This window comes from Kogia breviceps, chromosome 1 (assembly GCF_026419965.1).
Source record: "Kogia breviceps isolate mKogBre1 chromosome 1, mKogBre1 haplotype 1, whole genome shotgun sequence".
In the NCBI taxonomy this organism is placed as follows: domain Eukaryota; kingdom Metazoa; phylum Chordata; class Mammalia; order Artiodactyla; family Physeteridae; genus Kogia; species Kogia breviceps.
Window position 1 is genome coordinate 154,370,044 of NC_081310.1, and position 13,113 is coordinate 154,383,156.

Here is a 13,113-nt window from a genome sequence, read left to right on the forward strand (position 1 = left end):
AGAAGAAGGGAATGACTTTCCTACGGTACCTCTGAAAATCAGTGATAGGCACCCAGTCACTCTATCGAATCATCTATTTAATTCCCCACATAGAACTTATCTCTAATATTTTCAGGTGTATTTGCTTATTTTTTTGTCTTCCCCTGACATTAGAATGTGATATATAAAAGCAGAACCCTTGACTGTTTAAAACAGTGTTTTCCCCATATAGTAAATACTTAATGAGCATTTGCTGAAAGAGGAATGAGCTAGGTATAATCAGGTTTAGTTCCTCCTGAACCAGCGATCTTTACCCAGGACCTTGGTTTGGAGGTTATCAATCCTTAATTCTGTTTCCTGCTGGGGTTTTTCCTAATCATTCCTATGGAGACTAAAATCTATCTCAGTAACATTGTAGTTCACGTGGCTTCATACAGTGAAGAGCTAAAAATTATCATTATTGTATTCCTTCAAAAATACTAACCACTGATTACCTTGCACCTATTAGGATGGTTACTATAAAAACAACAACAACAAAATAACAAGTATTGCAAAGATGTGGGAAAATTGGAACTCATGTGCCAATTAGGAATGTAAAATGGTGAAGCTACTGTGGAAAACAGTATGGTGATTCCTCAAAAACTTAAAAATAGCTTTACCATATGATCCAGCAATTACATTTCTGGGCATATAATCAAAAGAATTGAAAGCAGGGTTTCAAAGAGATATTTGGACACCTATGTTCATAGCATTATTCACAGCAACTAAAAGGCAGAAGCAACCCAAATGTCCATTGATGAATGAATAGATAAACAAAATATGTTACATACATGCAATAGAATATTATTTGACCTTATAAAGGAAGAAAATGTTGCAGTACATCATAGCATGGGTGAACCTTGACGACAATATGCTAAGTGAAATAAGTCAGTCACAACAAGAAAAGTACATATGATTCCATTTATATGAGGTACCTGGAGTAGTCAAGTTCGTAGATACATAAAGTAGAATGATGGTTGCCAGGGTCTGGAGGGAGGGGCAATGGGAAGCTGTTGTTTAATGAATATAGTGCTTCAGTTTTACAAGATGAAAGAGTCCTGGACATTCACAACAATGTGAGTGTACTTAACACTACTATATTGTACACTTAAAAATGGCTATGGTGGTAAATTTAAAGTTAGGTGTATTTTACCACAATTTAAAAAATCTTAACCACTGAGGTATGTACATCTGTCATCTCATGGGACCCTCACAATAACTCTGAACTGTTAGTAGCATCGTCCCATTTTATATGAGGAACATAAGGCTCAGAGAAGCAAAGTGAACAGTCCAATACATATGACTAGAAAATGGCAAAGCTGAACCTCATACTCAGATCTCCTAGTTCCATGCCCAGTGCTGGCTTCTGCCACATCAGGGGAAAGGAAGGTCAATGGAATCAACTTGACTGCTGGTTGAAATGTAAGAAATTAACCCTGGGCAATTTGTGAGGAAAGCTATAAATGTGTGTATGGAGTGTGTGTGTGTGTGTGTGTGTGTGTGTGTGTGTGTGTGAGAGAGAGAGAGAGAGAGAGAGAGAGAGAAAGAGAGAGAGAGAAAGAGGAGGAAAGAGGGAAGAGCATGCAAGCAAGCTCCCAGACACCTGCTTCATATTTCCTGTTCAACTTTTCTCCCCTCCTAAATCTTCAGAGGGCAGTGTGGGTCAACTAATCTACAGTGTGATTCAACTGTAAACACAGTGAGAAAACGTCACCCAGCAGTCATTCCTTCAGCAGGCAACATCAGAAGTCACTAGCATGGAGGTTGTCTGTATACATGAAATTAAGACCTTTAAGATGATCCAGAGAAGTTGGTGGCTCTTACTTTGGAAATGGCTCTATTCGATGTCCTCCCACGCTCTATCTCCTCCCCCTCCAACCTCCTCTGAAGACAGAAAATGACAAAACGCACTTACAAAAGTAAATTAAATCTCGTGAGAGAAAGGCGGAAACTGGGTAGAGCACGGAGCAGGAGTCAAGCCTAATCCTACCTAGGCGGTAGACCACCAGCTCACCGTATAATCCCAGGCATGTCCCTTCCTCTGCCCAAAGGGTCGCGCTGCTATTACTACCCCCATTTTCATATACTGAATTGGAGCTGAATTTCGAAAGTGGAACACAGTCTCCCAAGGGGAGTCAAAAATACAAGAGCATCATCTCGTCTCTTATGAGTAGCTTTTGTTTACTACGTGTCAGGCACTGTGATGGACTTTACATATGGCACCCCTCATCCTCCTGCCACTGGCAGTTTATTTCCATGATGAGACTGCACTGATGATACCAAGTTGCCCAGAGTATTTTTCTAGATGATAAAGAGCAGAGTCTGAATTTGAGCACAGACCTGTCTAGTTCCAAAGATTGCTCTTTTCTCCACCCTATGGTGTTAAGTTCAACAGCCAAGTTATGAGGAGCCGTGGAAGCAATGTGGAGTCGGGGAGGAGTTAGCTCTACGTGTCAGCCACAGGGGGAATGTTGATGGAGAAGGTGGGCGTTACTGTTGGAAGAGAGCAGTTGACAAGTGTATGGGGGAAGCAAGAACGCATGAGCGAAGTCAGGGTGGTGGGGAGTATAAGGTTTCTAGGAAAACTGTAAATTATCCTGTTTGGTTTAAGTGTGGTTATGTTGACCTATGGCTGGAGATCATAATTCTACCCTCTTTAAGATCATAATTCCACAACTTTTGCCAATGTTCTTGACTGTCACGCGAAGGGGTTTATTTGCATAGGCAGCAGAGAGCCACCAAAAGTTTACATCAAGGGATTTATCAGTAATTGTTCGTACCATCTCTTTTACAAGCGTTCTTTATTTGTTGTGAAGAAATTAAACATCCCCGAAGTGTTTCAAAAAGCACACAGTTGTTTTCACTCTGCCAGACAATAGCATTACTGGCTGATATTACTCAATAGATAAGTGATGGCATTACATCAGCACCTACAGCCTCTTAGCAGGCACAGTAAAGTCAGCTAATCATGCCGCTTTCTTCCTAGAATAACGAGACATTACTGTTTTCTTTTATGCTCTAGGAAGTGTTAAGAAACTTCAAGGAACTTCGAGCCAAATTTCAAAAGCTTGATGCGCCATCTCTCCCAGGACCTGTTAAATTCCCAGAAGGTGTTTCTCAAAAGGGTGACGCTGGAAGCAGACAGTCCACAAAGACTTTGGCCAGTGGGAAACACCCCTCTTCCAACCACAATGAGCCCCTACCCAACTGTGCCAGTGGTGACTCCCAGCCTCTTAAACCCCAGAAAGTGAAGTTGGCTCAGAAAAGCGAGACTCAGAAATGTTCTAATTTCCTGGAACCTCCTGGGAGTTCTTCTGGTTCTTCAGTAAATTCACAGAAGGCTTCTCTGCTGTTAGGTGTGAATCAGTCAAATGCTGAGATAACCACTAAGAAGAAAGTAATGGTGAACAACAGCTTCAGAAACAAGCTCTGGAACTGGGAGATTTTATCTCAGAAAAGTGAGGTGTCATCAGTCTTTATCCCTGCCAGTTGTGGAAGCAGGGCCTTCCATCTGGAAGAGCAGAAAAGCATAGGGCTTCCTCCAGAGGAGCCCAGGAAAAAGCTGGAAAGAAAAGGAGCCCAGACCCTTCCTTCCCAGAGGCGCTTGATGGCCCAAAGAAGATTGTGTGTCACCTCTGAAGATCCCACTGTTCGACTTTCTCCACGTAGCAGGAGGAGCCCAGCAAACCCCAGTCCTGAGAAGAGCCCGGCAGGAAGCACCTGCTGCCCTACCTATGATGGTGAGTTCACCAGCCAGGCCCCAGGTGAGAAATCAAATCCCCACAGGCCTGGGCGGGGGAAGGGGCACTGTGTTTCTAATGTAGAGCTTGCTGCTTGGGATGGTCACATATGTGAGCTGGGCAATGTTTGCCTCAAACTCCAGCACAGGTATTCTAGGCCCATTTGCTAGGTTATAATTTCAGGTTTGGGTAAAGTGATTAATCTCCTGAAATTATACGGAGACACAGCTGGGGCAAACTTGGATTTGAATTTTAGCTCTACTTCTTACAAGATGCATGAAATTGGACAATCTGCTTAACTTCATAAAGCCTGGTCTGCTCTCCTATCAATCGATCCATCACCAGTCTTCCTTGTCTTGGTAAATAGCGCAACCATGCTCTTGGTTGCTCAGGCCAAAAATCTAGGAGTCATGCTCTATTCCTGTCTCCCCCTCATTCTTTGCAACTAATCCATCAGCAAGCTCTTGGTTCTATCATCAAAATATGTTCTGAATCCCTCTACTTGCTTCCACTTCTGCCTTCTGCCCATGTCTACACCACCATGGACCATCTCTTGCCTGGACCTGATTTCATACTCTTGCCTTCTTATATTGTACTCTCCTCCTTGCAGGCACAGTGATCCTCTAAAGCATAAATCCAATCATGTCACTCCCCAGCTCATTTCAACCACAGCCATATTACAGTGGCTCATATGATTTGCTCCTTGACTACCTCTCTTACCCTCTCCTCTCTCACCACATTGGCCTTCTTGCTATTCCTTAGATACACCAAACTATTTCCACCCCAGGACCTTTGCACCTGCAGATCCCTCTTCTGGAACATGTTTCCCCTAGGACTTTGATGTCTCGCTCCCCCACTTCATCAGCATCTCAGCTCAATGTCATCTGCTGTGAGTGGACCTTGTAGATCGCTCTATCTAAAATAGCCACCCCACTGCCAGCATTCTTTATCTTCCTACATTGCTTTGGTTTTCTTTGTACCACTTATCCCTATCTGGTATATTATTATGTATTTGTTTGTTTATCTGAGTAAAATATAAGTTAAATGAGGATAAAAAACTGTCTTCTTTACCACTGTATCCCCAGAACCTAGAAGAACAAGGCCAGTTTCAGTGGGTCCTCAAGAAAGTATTTTTTGAATGATTGAATGAATGGATGGATGGATCTCCTGCTTATAATCTTATATGGTTTCTCTTTGCACTCAGAATAGCACCTAAACTACTTACTGACTTCATGGCTCTGCTTCTTTGGGTCCCTGCTTATGTCTCTGACTTACCTCCTGCTCTCTTCCCTGGTTCACTAGCCCATAGATAACACCCTGGATTTCTTGCTGTTCCTTGAACAGACTTTGTTATGACTCAGGACCTTTGCAATTGCTGTTCCCTCTTCCTAGACAACTCTTTTCTTTGATCTTGGCATAATTGCCTTTAGATCTAAGTTCAAATGACAGTTCCCCAGATAAGCCTTCTCTAGCCAGAGATCTCCATCTAAAGACCCCTACCTCACCACCAAGAGTTCACATTCTTTCATATCATCATTATTTCCTTTATAGAACTAATAGATTGCTGTGATTTTCTTTTTGGGGTTTTTTTAAATTGAAGTATAGTTGATTTACAATGTTGTATTAGTTTCAGGTGTACAGCAGAGTGATTCAGTTATACATATATATGTGTTTCTATTCTTTTTTAAGATTCTTTTCCCTTATAGGTTATTACAAAATATTGAGTAGAGTTCCCTGTGCTATACAGCAGGTCCTTGTTGGTTATCTATTTTATGTATAGTGATGTGTATATATTAATCCCAAACTCCTGATTTGTCCCCTGCTTCCCACCACCCGTCTGTGATTTTCTTATCTGTTTATTTGTTTGCATGTTTATTATCAGCCTCCTCCTATTAGAATGAAAATTCCTGAGGGCAGAACGCTATATGTTCTTGCTCTTAACTCTAGCCCCAGGCCTTAGAACAATGCTTGGAATATAGTAAATAGTTATTGATGAAGGGATGGAAATGAAGAGAGGATGAATGGGAGGAAGGAGAGATGGGAGGAAAGAAAGGGCTAGATAACCTACCTGATGGAGCTGTTGGGAGAATTAAGTGAGATAACCTATGTAAACTGCTTAGCATAGTGCCTGTTAAAAATTAGGAGCTCAGGGCTTCCCTGGTGGCGCAGTGGTTGAGAGTCCGCCTGCCGATGCAGGGGACAAGGGTTCGTGCCCCGCTCTGGGAGGATCCCACATGCCGCGGAGCAACTGGGCCCATGAGCCATGGCCGCTGAGCCTGCGCGTCCGGAGCCTGTGCTCCGCAACGGGAGAGGCCACAACAGTGAGAGGCCCGCGAACCACAAAAATAAATAAATAAATAAATAAATAAAATAAAATTAGGAGCTCAGTAAGTGATCGTTCAGTTTCACTGTCTTCTCCCTGAGTTGATAAAGACTAAAATCTCTGACACTGCAGCTTATAATTCAAGCCTTAGAAGAATGGAACTCTGGCCCTGAGTATGTAACCCCTGCTGGTAGGGCTAAAAGGAAGCCCCGCTCCCACCTGCAAAAGATAGCAGGGCTTTGAGGAGGCTGCACTGAGGTACTTGTGAAACACTAGCTAACTTCTCTAGCTTTGCCATGTAGTCAACCACTGTATTATGTAAACCAAAACATCAAGGCGCTTGAATAATATAAGATTTGGGGCTATTTTCAGTGTAAGAGGCAGATATAATTTTTATATATAATGTTGAAATTTCTGTTGGTTGGCTTATCAGTGCAGAAAGACAAAATACGTGAAATTGGGACTGTCCTGGAAAATTCTAGGACACAAAATCCACAGGTGCCCAGGTACCACAAAGCCAGCCTTGAAGCCTGTTCTAGGCATTGAGCCCCGGAAATCAGAGACGAATTGTTCCTCCTCTTCATGGCTCCTATGTTAGTTGCCTGTCATCAGTGCTTGAAGAATCCTTTCAGGGAATAGTCATTGTCCATTTCCCCTGATGCAGGCCCTGTGCTTGGTGCTGGGGGGAGGTCACTAGAGCCTAGTCCCTGCCCTCGAGGAGCCTACATTCAGTGGGAAGATAGACCAGCTCTTTAAATATGCCACAACACTGATGAAGAAGTGGTAACAATATGCTAAAGGATACAGAACAAAGAGTGGTTGATTCTGAGCTTGTTTTCTGGTAGAAATCAAGAAAGCCCTCCTAGAGGAGGTGTCATTGGGGCAGGACCTTAAAGAATGAGTCAAAGTTCACCAAGGGACAAGTGAGGGAACAGCATTCCAGAACCAGGAGGAATGGCATGAACAAAATCTTGGATATGTGAGACCTATTTAAGGCTTTTAAAGTTAAATCTGGAATGCTGTTCCAGGTGTGTGTGTGTGTGTGTGTGTATATATATATATATATATATATATATATATATGGCTCATTTTGCTGTACAAACACAACTTTGTAAATCAACTGTACTTCAATCTAAAAAGTAAATTAAAAAAAAAATCAAATCTGGAAAACTGAGAAGCCAGTGTTTGTGAGTGAAAGATGTTAGGACTTAAGGTTGGGGAAGGAGGGTGGTAAAGTGTGGTAAGAAAAGAAATGTAGATTGAGGCTGTATGGTGTTTAAACGCCAGAAGTATGGAGTGAGTGGACGGCAGCTGAGGAAACTGGGCTTCATCCTCTGGATAGCTGGATGGTGGCAAGATTGGGTTTAAACAGGGAACCCTATCTAAAAAAAAATTAAAAAAGAGTGACTATATGTGTATGTATAACTGATTCACTTTGCTGTACACTTGAAACTAACACAACATCAAATGGAAATCAACTATACTTGAAGAAAAATTATTTAGTTATTTTCTTTATTTTGGGGGCTGTATCAGGTCCTCATTGCGGCGCGAGGGCTTCTCCCTCGTTGCGGTGCGTAGGTTTTTTCTCTCTCTAGTTGTGGCACGCAGGCTCTGTAGTTGGTGGCACATTGGCTCTCTCGTTGGGGCGCGCAAGCTCAGTAGTTGTGACACGTGGGCCTAGCTGCCCCGCAGCGTGTGGGATCTTAGTTCCCCGACCAGGGATTGAACCTGCGTTCCCCCGCATTGTAAGGCGGACTCTTCACCACTGGACCACCAGGGAAGTCCGTTCAATAAAAATTTAAAAAACAAAAAACAAAACCAAAAAAGGATCAGGTTTGCATTTTGATCAGGACACTCTGGCTGCTGGGTGGAGAATAGATGGGAGGGGAGTGAGGCTGAGGCCAGCCATGAAGTGGAAATATTAACTTACATTTTGGACTGTTTATGCTCAGAGAACCAGCCGGATGTCAGTCATCCACAACTTCCCAATACCAAGCCACTGCCTTCTGTCAAGTCCCTGGGTCCTCCTCCCGCAAAGCCACCGAGGCCCCCGGTCGTGAACCTCCAGGCCTTCCAGAGGCAGGCAGCTGCTCTTCCCAAGACCCACAGGGAAGGTAAGGAAATACGCAGGGCCCCGTGCACAGCCAGCCAACAGAAGTCATGGCTCCCGTGGCCGGGTCCTTGTCACCTCCCCCTCTGCATCGACTCCCAGGGGACAGTGCCGGACTGCTTTTCTGTGGGGCTGGACATCCATCACTGCTTATTCTCACGTAGAGGCTGTGGCAGCTCTCCTGTGAAATGACAGATCTGTGGGAATTGGCCCCTTATCGCTCCTGGGCCAGCCCGCTTCCCCTGAGAGCGCTGCCTTTGATCACTGGGAATCTGTCCAAGAGGAAGAAAACAAAAAGTAGCTGAGAAGGGAGGCAGGGAGTCTTTGTTTTCCTACAAAGCCCATGTTGTCAACACAACCAAGTGCAGTAGGAGAAGGGGAGGGAGTGAAGAGAGGAAAGTCAGTGTGAACTTGACCTGGGATCATGCTGGGAGTCCCTTGGGCCTCTGTGATCTGCCTTCAGGAATGAATTGAAGGGCCCCTACCCCTGCCCCCATTCGTCCTTTCCGGGACCTGCAGCATCCTTGGCAGCCAGCCTTCTGTGCTCTTGTGTATTTTCCTCTGCTATGTAAAGGGAATCACCTTCTCACCCCCCTTTCCCTCCCCACTGCAGCCTGGTCCTGTTGACAATGTAAACACCTTCGCTTACATTTGCTCTAGTGAAACACAAGGTGAACATACACTTTGGGGTGATGCGTAGTGCTGTGCTAGCATTTGTCTTACTGTGGCCCGGAGTGCCTGTGGATGGTACACTAAAAGAGCTAATTCTTGGGCTTCCCTGGTGGCGCAGTGGTTGAGAATCCGCCTGCCGATGCAGGGGACACGGGTTCGTGCCCCGGTCCGGGAAGATCCCACATGCCGCGGAGCGGCTGGGCCCGTGAGCCACGGCAGCTGAGCCTGCGCGTCCGGAGCCTGTGCCCCGCAACGGGAGAGGCCACAGCAGTGAGAGGCCCGCGTACCACAAAAAAAAAAAAGAGCTAATTCTTTTTTTTGTTGGTTTTTTTTTTTTTTTTGCGGTACGCGGGCCTCTCACTGCTGTGGCCTCTCCCGTTGCGGGGCACAGGCTCCGGACGCGCAGGCTCAGCTGCCGTGGCTCACGGGCCCAGCCGCTCCGCGGCATGTGGACAGGCGGACTCTCAACCACTGCGCCACCAGGGAAGCCCAGAGCTAATTCTTCGTTCATTTATTCTTAGTTTGTTGTCTGTTCATTAGACTGCTTTGGGCAAACTTCGGGTGAAATTTTAACTCGGTGATTCTCAAACTTCAGCATGCATCAGAGTTAACTAGAGGACTTGTGAAAACACAGCTTACTGGGCCCAACCCCAGAGTTCTCATTCAGTTGGTCTTGGTTTGGGGCCTGAGAATTTACCTTTTTTTTTTTTTTTGTGGCACGTGGGCCTCTCACTGTTGTGGCCTCTCCCATTGCGGAGCGCAGGCTCCGGATGCGCAGGCTCAGCGGCCATGGCTCACGGGCCCAGCCGCTCCGCGGCATGTGGGGTCTTCCCGGACCGGGACACGAACCCGTATCCCCTGCATCGGCAGGCGGATTCTCAACCACTGCGCCACCAGGGAAGCCCAGAATTTACCTTTTTAACAAGTTCACGGCGAGATGCTGTTGTTGCTGGTCCAGGGACCACACTTTGAGAACCACTGCTATAAGTCATCTTAAGACTTATCCTATAGGGAGAAATCGAGCTCTTCTAAGTATACTTTGATAATATGGCCACCTCCATATCAAAGAAGGCTCAGTATGACTTTTATAAACATTAAATAATTCAGGCCTCAAACCATCTCCCTGAAAGAGAAGAAGGTTGTCAGAGAACAGAGAACATAGGACTAAGTTTTGGGGAATACAGTGGGCTTTGTAAATCCCAGCTCCCCCCTCACTGGCTATGTCAGTCTGGGCATGGTACTCACTGAGCCTCATTGTCCGTATCTGTAAAATGGGGATGATAATAACACTCGATGATTGTGAGGAGAAATGAGATGAGACCTGGGAAGAATGAACAGTGCTCGGCACACCAGTAAATGCTCAATAAAGGCACTGTTATCATTAACTCAAGCACACACTGAGCAGCTATACTCTCTTTGCCGGGCTCTGTGATAGAAACAAGAGATTAAGAGGTAAACCCCAGAGGAGTTCCAGGGCTCAAGGGGGTCAAAGTCTAATACAGGAGATTGCACCCATAAATAAGCACCATAAGGTGTAGGTGAACACTGCATGCAGGACCGATGGTCCCCGGATGCCAGGGGGAGGGGCGGCTTGGGGCACAGGTAAGCTGCCCTTTTGTCTCGGGGTGGGGGGAGGAGGTGGTGGGATGTGGTCATTGAACAAACAATTCACTTAAACAGGCTGCCACTGAAACCCCTCTTTTTCACCCTGCCTCTTGCTCTTGCAGCAGCTGAGGAGGAAGGTGACCTGCCTCCGGAGAGGTGAGTACCCGTTTTTCAATTGTGTAGGAGCGTAGCCCATCAAGGGAGCTGCTTAGCCTGCCCCAAAGCAGGCAATAAGCACATGCCAGGTGTCTGTGTTTCTCAGAAGAGTTGCAGGAAGGGCAGATTTATAAGCACCAAACTGCAACTTTTGATTAAATGAGAGATTAAATAAACTGCATTTAAAAACCAGGCTGGCGTTAAGTTGCAAAGATGGTCATCTGAGGTCCTTTTACTTATGATACAGTTGGGTTCAGTTAATTGAATCATCAGCCTCTGTAGTAATAAATCGGATTAGAGGCCACAGAGTGCTGTGGGCAGCCAGTGTGATGTTAGGAATCGGTAATGGGACAAAGGACCTTCTGATTTTGGTGCACTCATTGTAAGACTTTGGCCACGAAGTTTCAGTCCATTAATCACTCAGCCACATACTATCTGTTGAGCCCTCTGATGTGTCGTGCATCAAGCTGGCTGCTGTATACAGATGTTCTTCTCACTTCCTCTTCTCAAGAACGCTGCAAAGTTGCTGCCCATGTCCTCATTTTACAGCTTAAGATAGTTGGCTTCAGAAAGTTTGTCACTTGCAGAGGCATGATTCCAACCCAGGTGTGCCCAAACTATTTTTTTAACTGAGATGCAATTGATATATAACATTGTATTAGTTTGAGGTGCACAGTGTATTGGTTCAAGACACTTATATATTACAATATTATTACTACGGTAGTATTAGCTAACACCTTTATCACCTTGCATAATTATTTTTTTGTGTGCTGCAGTTAAAAATCTAGTCTCTCAGCAGCTTTGAGTTTATAATATAGCATTATTTTTTTTACTGTAATCCCTATGTTGTGCATTGAATCTCCAGAACTTATTTATCTGCAGGTTGCAAGTTTGTACTCTTAAACAACATCTCCAATTTCTCCATTCCCCAGCCCTTGGTAACCACCATTCTATTTTCTGCTTTTACAAGTTCTGTTTTTTAAAAAAATTCCACATATAAGTGATATCATGCAGTATTTGTCTTTCTCTGCCTGACTTATCTTACTTAGCATAATGCCTTCAAGGTTCATCCATATCTTTGCAGATGGCAAGATGGCTTTCTTTTTCAAGGCTGAATAATATTCCATATATAAATGTGTGTGTATATATATAACATTTATAATATTACATTCATATATCTATAACATTATCGCATTTATATATATAATATATGGATTTAATATATATATATATATATGTATATATCTCATATCTTCTCTACCCATTCATCTGTGGACACTTAGGTGTCCATCCATATCTTGGCTATTGTGACTAATGCCGCAGTGAACATGGGAGTGCAGATATTTCTTTGAGATCCTGTTTTTGCTTCCTTCAGGCGTATACCAAGGTATAGGATTTCTGGATCATAAGGCAGTTCAATTTCTAAGTTTTCAAGGAAGCACCATACTGTTTTCCACAGTGGCTGTACTAACAGCTATGCCCAAACTATTTTGACTGTACAAACTCCTTCACAAAGATGCTCCTGTTCTCAAGAAGGTCAGTCTTAGAAGGAGAACTAAACATAAAAATAAATAATCATACTACTTATTCATTCATTAAATGTTTATAATAGTAGAATGTGTTACATTTTGTAAAAGAGAAAGGTATAAGTTTCAGAGGTTGCAAAAATGCAGAGGGATTATTTTTCCTTGGGAGGGTCAGGCAAGTCTTTATAGAAAACATATGAGTTGTCTATTGCTACAGTAATACTGCATAATACCAACAGAACATCAACAGTATACAAAGTGACTGTGGGTTCGGCTGATCTGGGCTGGGCTCAGCTGGTGTGGCTCACATGTTGAAGACTATCTAGACAGTTTTGCTGATACTGGGTCAGAGTGGGAGGGCATTGAAGCTTTACATGGCCGTGGGCAGGGACCCATGAAAGGGTGAAGAATAGGGGCATTAATTCAATCAACCTAACAGTGAAGAGGAAACATTTGAAATAAGTACTGAGGATAAACATCTGTTGGAAAACATGGGACGGTACACTATAGGCAGAGTCAGGAAGTGTGGAGTAACAAGTCTTCTTTTGGAAACTAGAACTACTTGAGTTAGAGCATAGAAAGTATAGTTAGGAATGGAAAGAAATGGGAGGGAGACAGGAATCAAATCATGGAGGATCTTGTACACCAAGGACTTGATACAATGCTCTTGTTCAACAAGGAACAGACTGAATGATGCTAGAAAAGATTCATGTGTTCTAGGAACTCCTGGTTCAGTTGTCTGTTTGAAAGAGTTCAAGGATGTCATGAGGTAGGTCAGTGGAGCCACCTTCTATGTGCATTTATATGAAAGACAGAAAAAAATTTAGAAGGCTTGGGAGATGATTTGCACTATTTACTCAATGAACATGGGCCTCAGTATCACAGTTTGAGGGGACAGTGTAATTCTGCTGTGCTCTGAGTCAGTCTTAATTCCCTCTTGCCTCAAATACTGTGAGCATCTCA

At 44.1% G+C, this 13,113-nt stretch overlaps 1 protein-coding gene across 1 annotated transcript in view; it reads left to right on the forward strand.

Moving 5' to 3' along the window:
- The first annotated feature begins 3,031 nt into the window (after positions 1–3,031).
- The window catches only part of FYB2 (FYN binding protein 2), an 87,229-nt gene continuing 77,147 nt past the window's right edge, over positions 3,032–13,113 (forward strand). Inside the window, 3 exon segments of the mRNA XM_067025757.1 lie at positions 3,032–3,782; positions 8,034–8,195; positions 10,591–10,624. Of these exon segments, the coding sequence (XP_066881858.1) occupies positions 3,032–3,782; positions 8,034–8,195; positions 10,591–10,624 (947 nt within the window).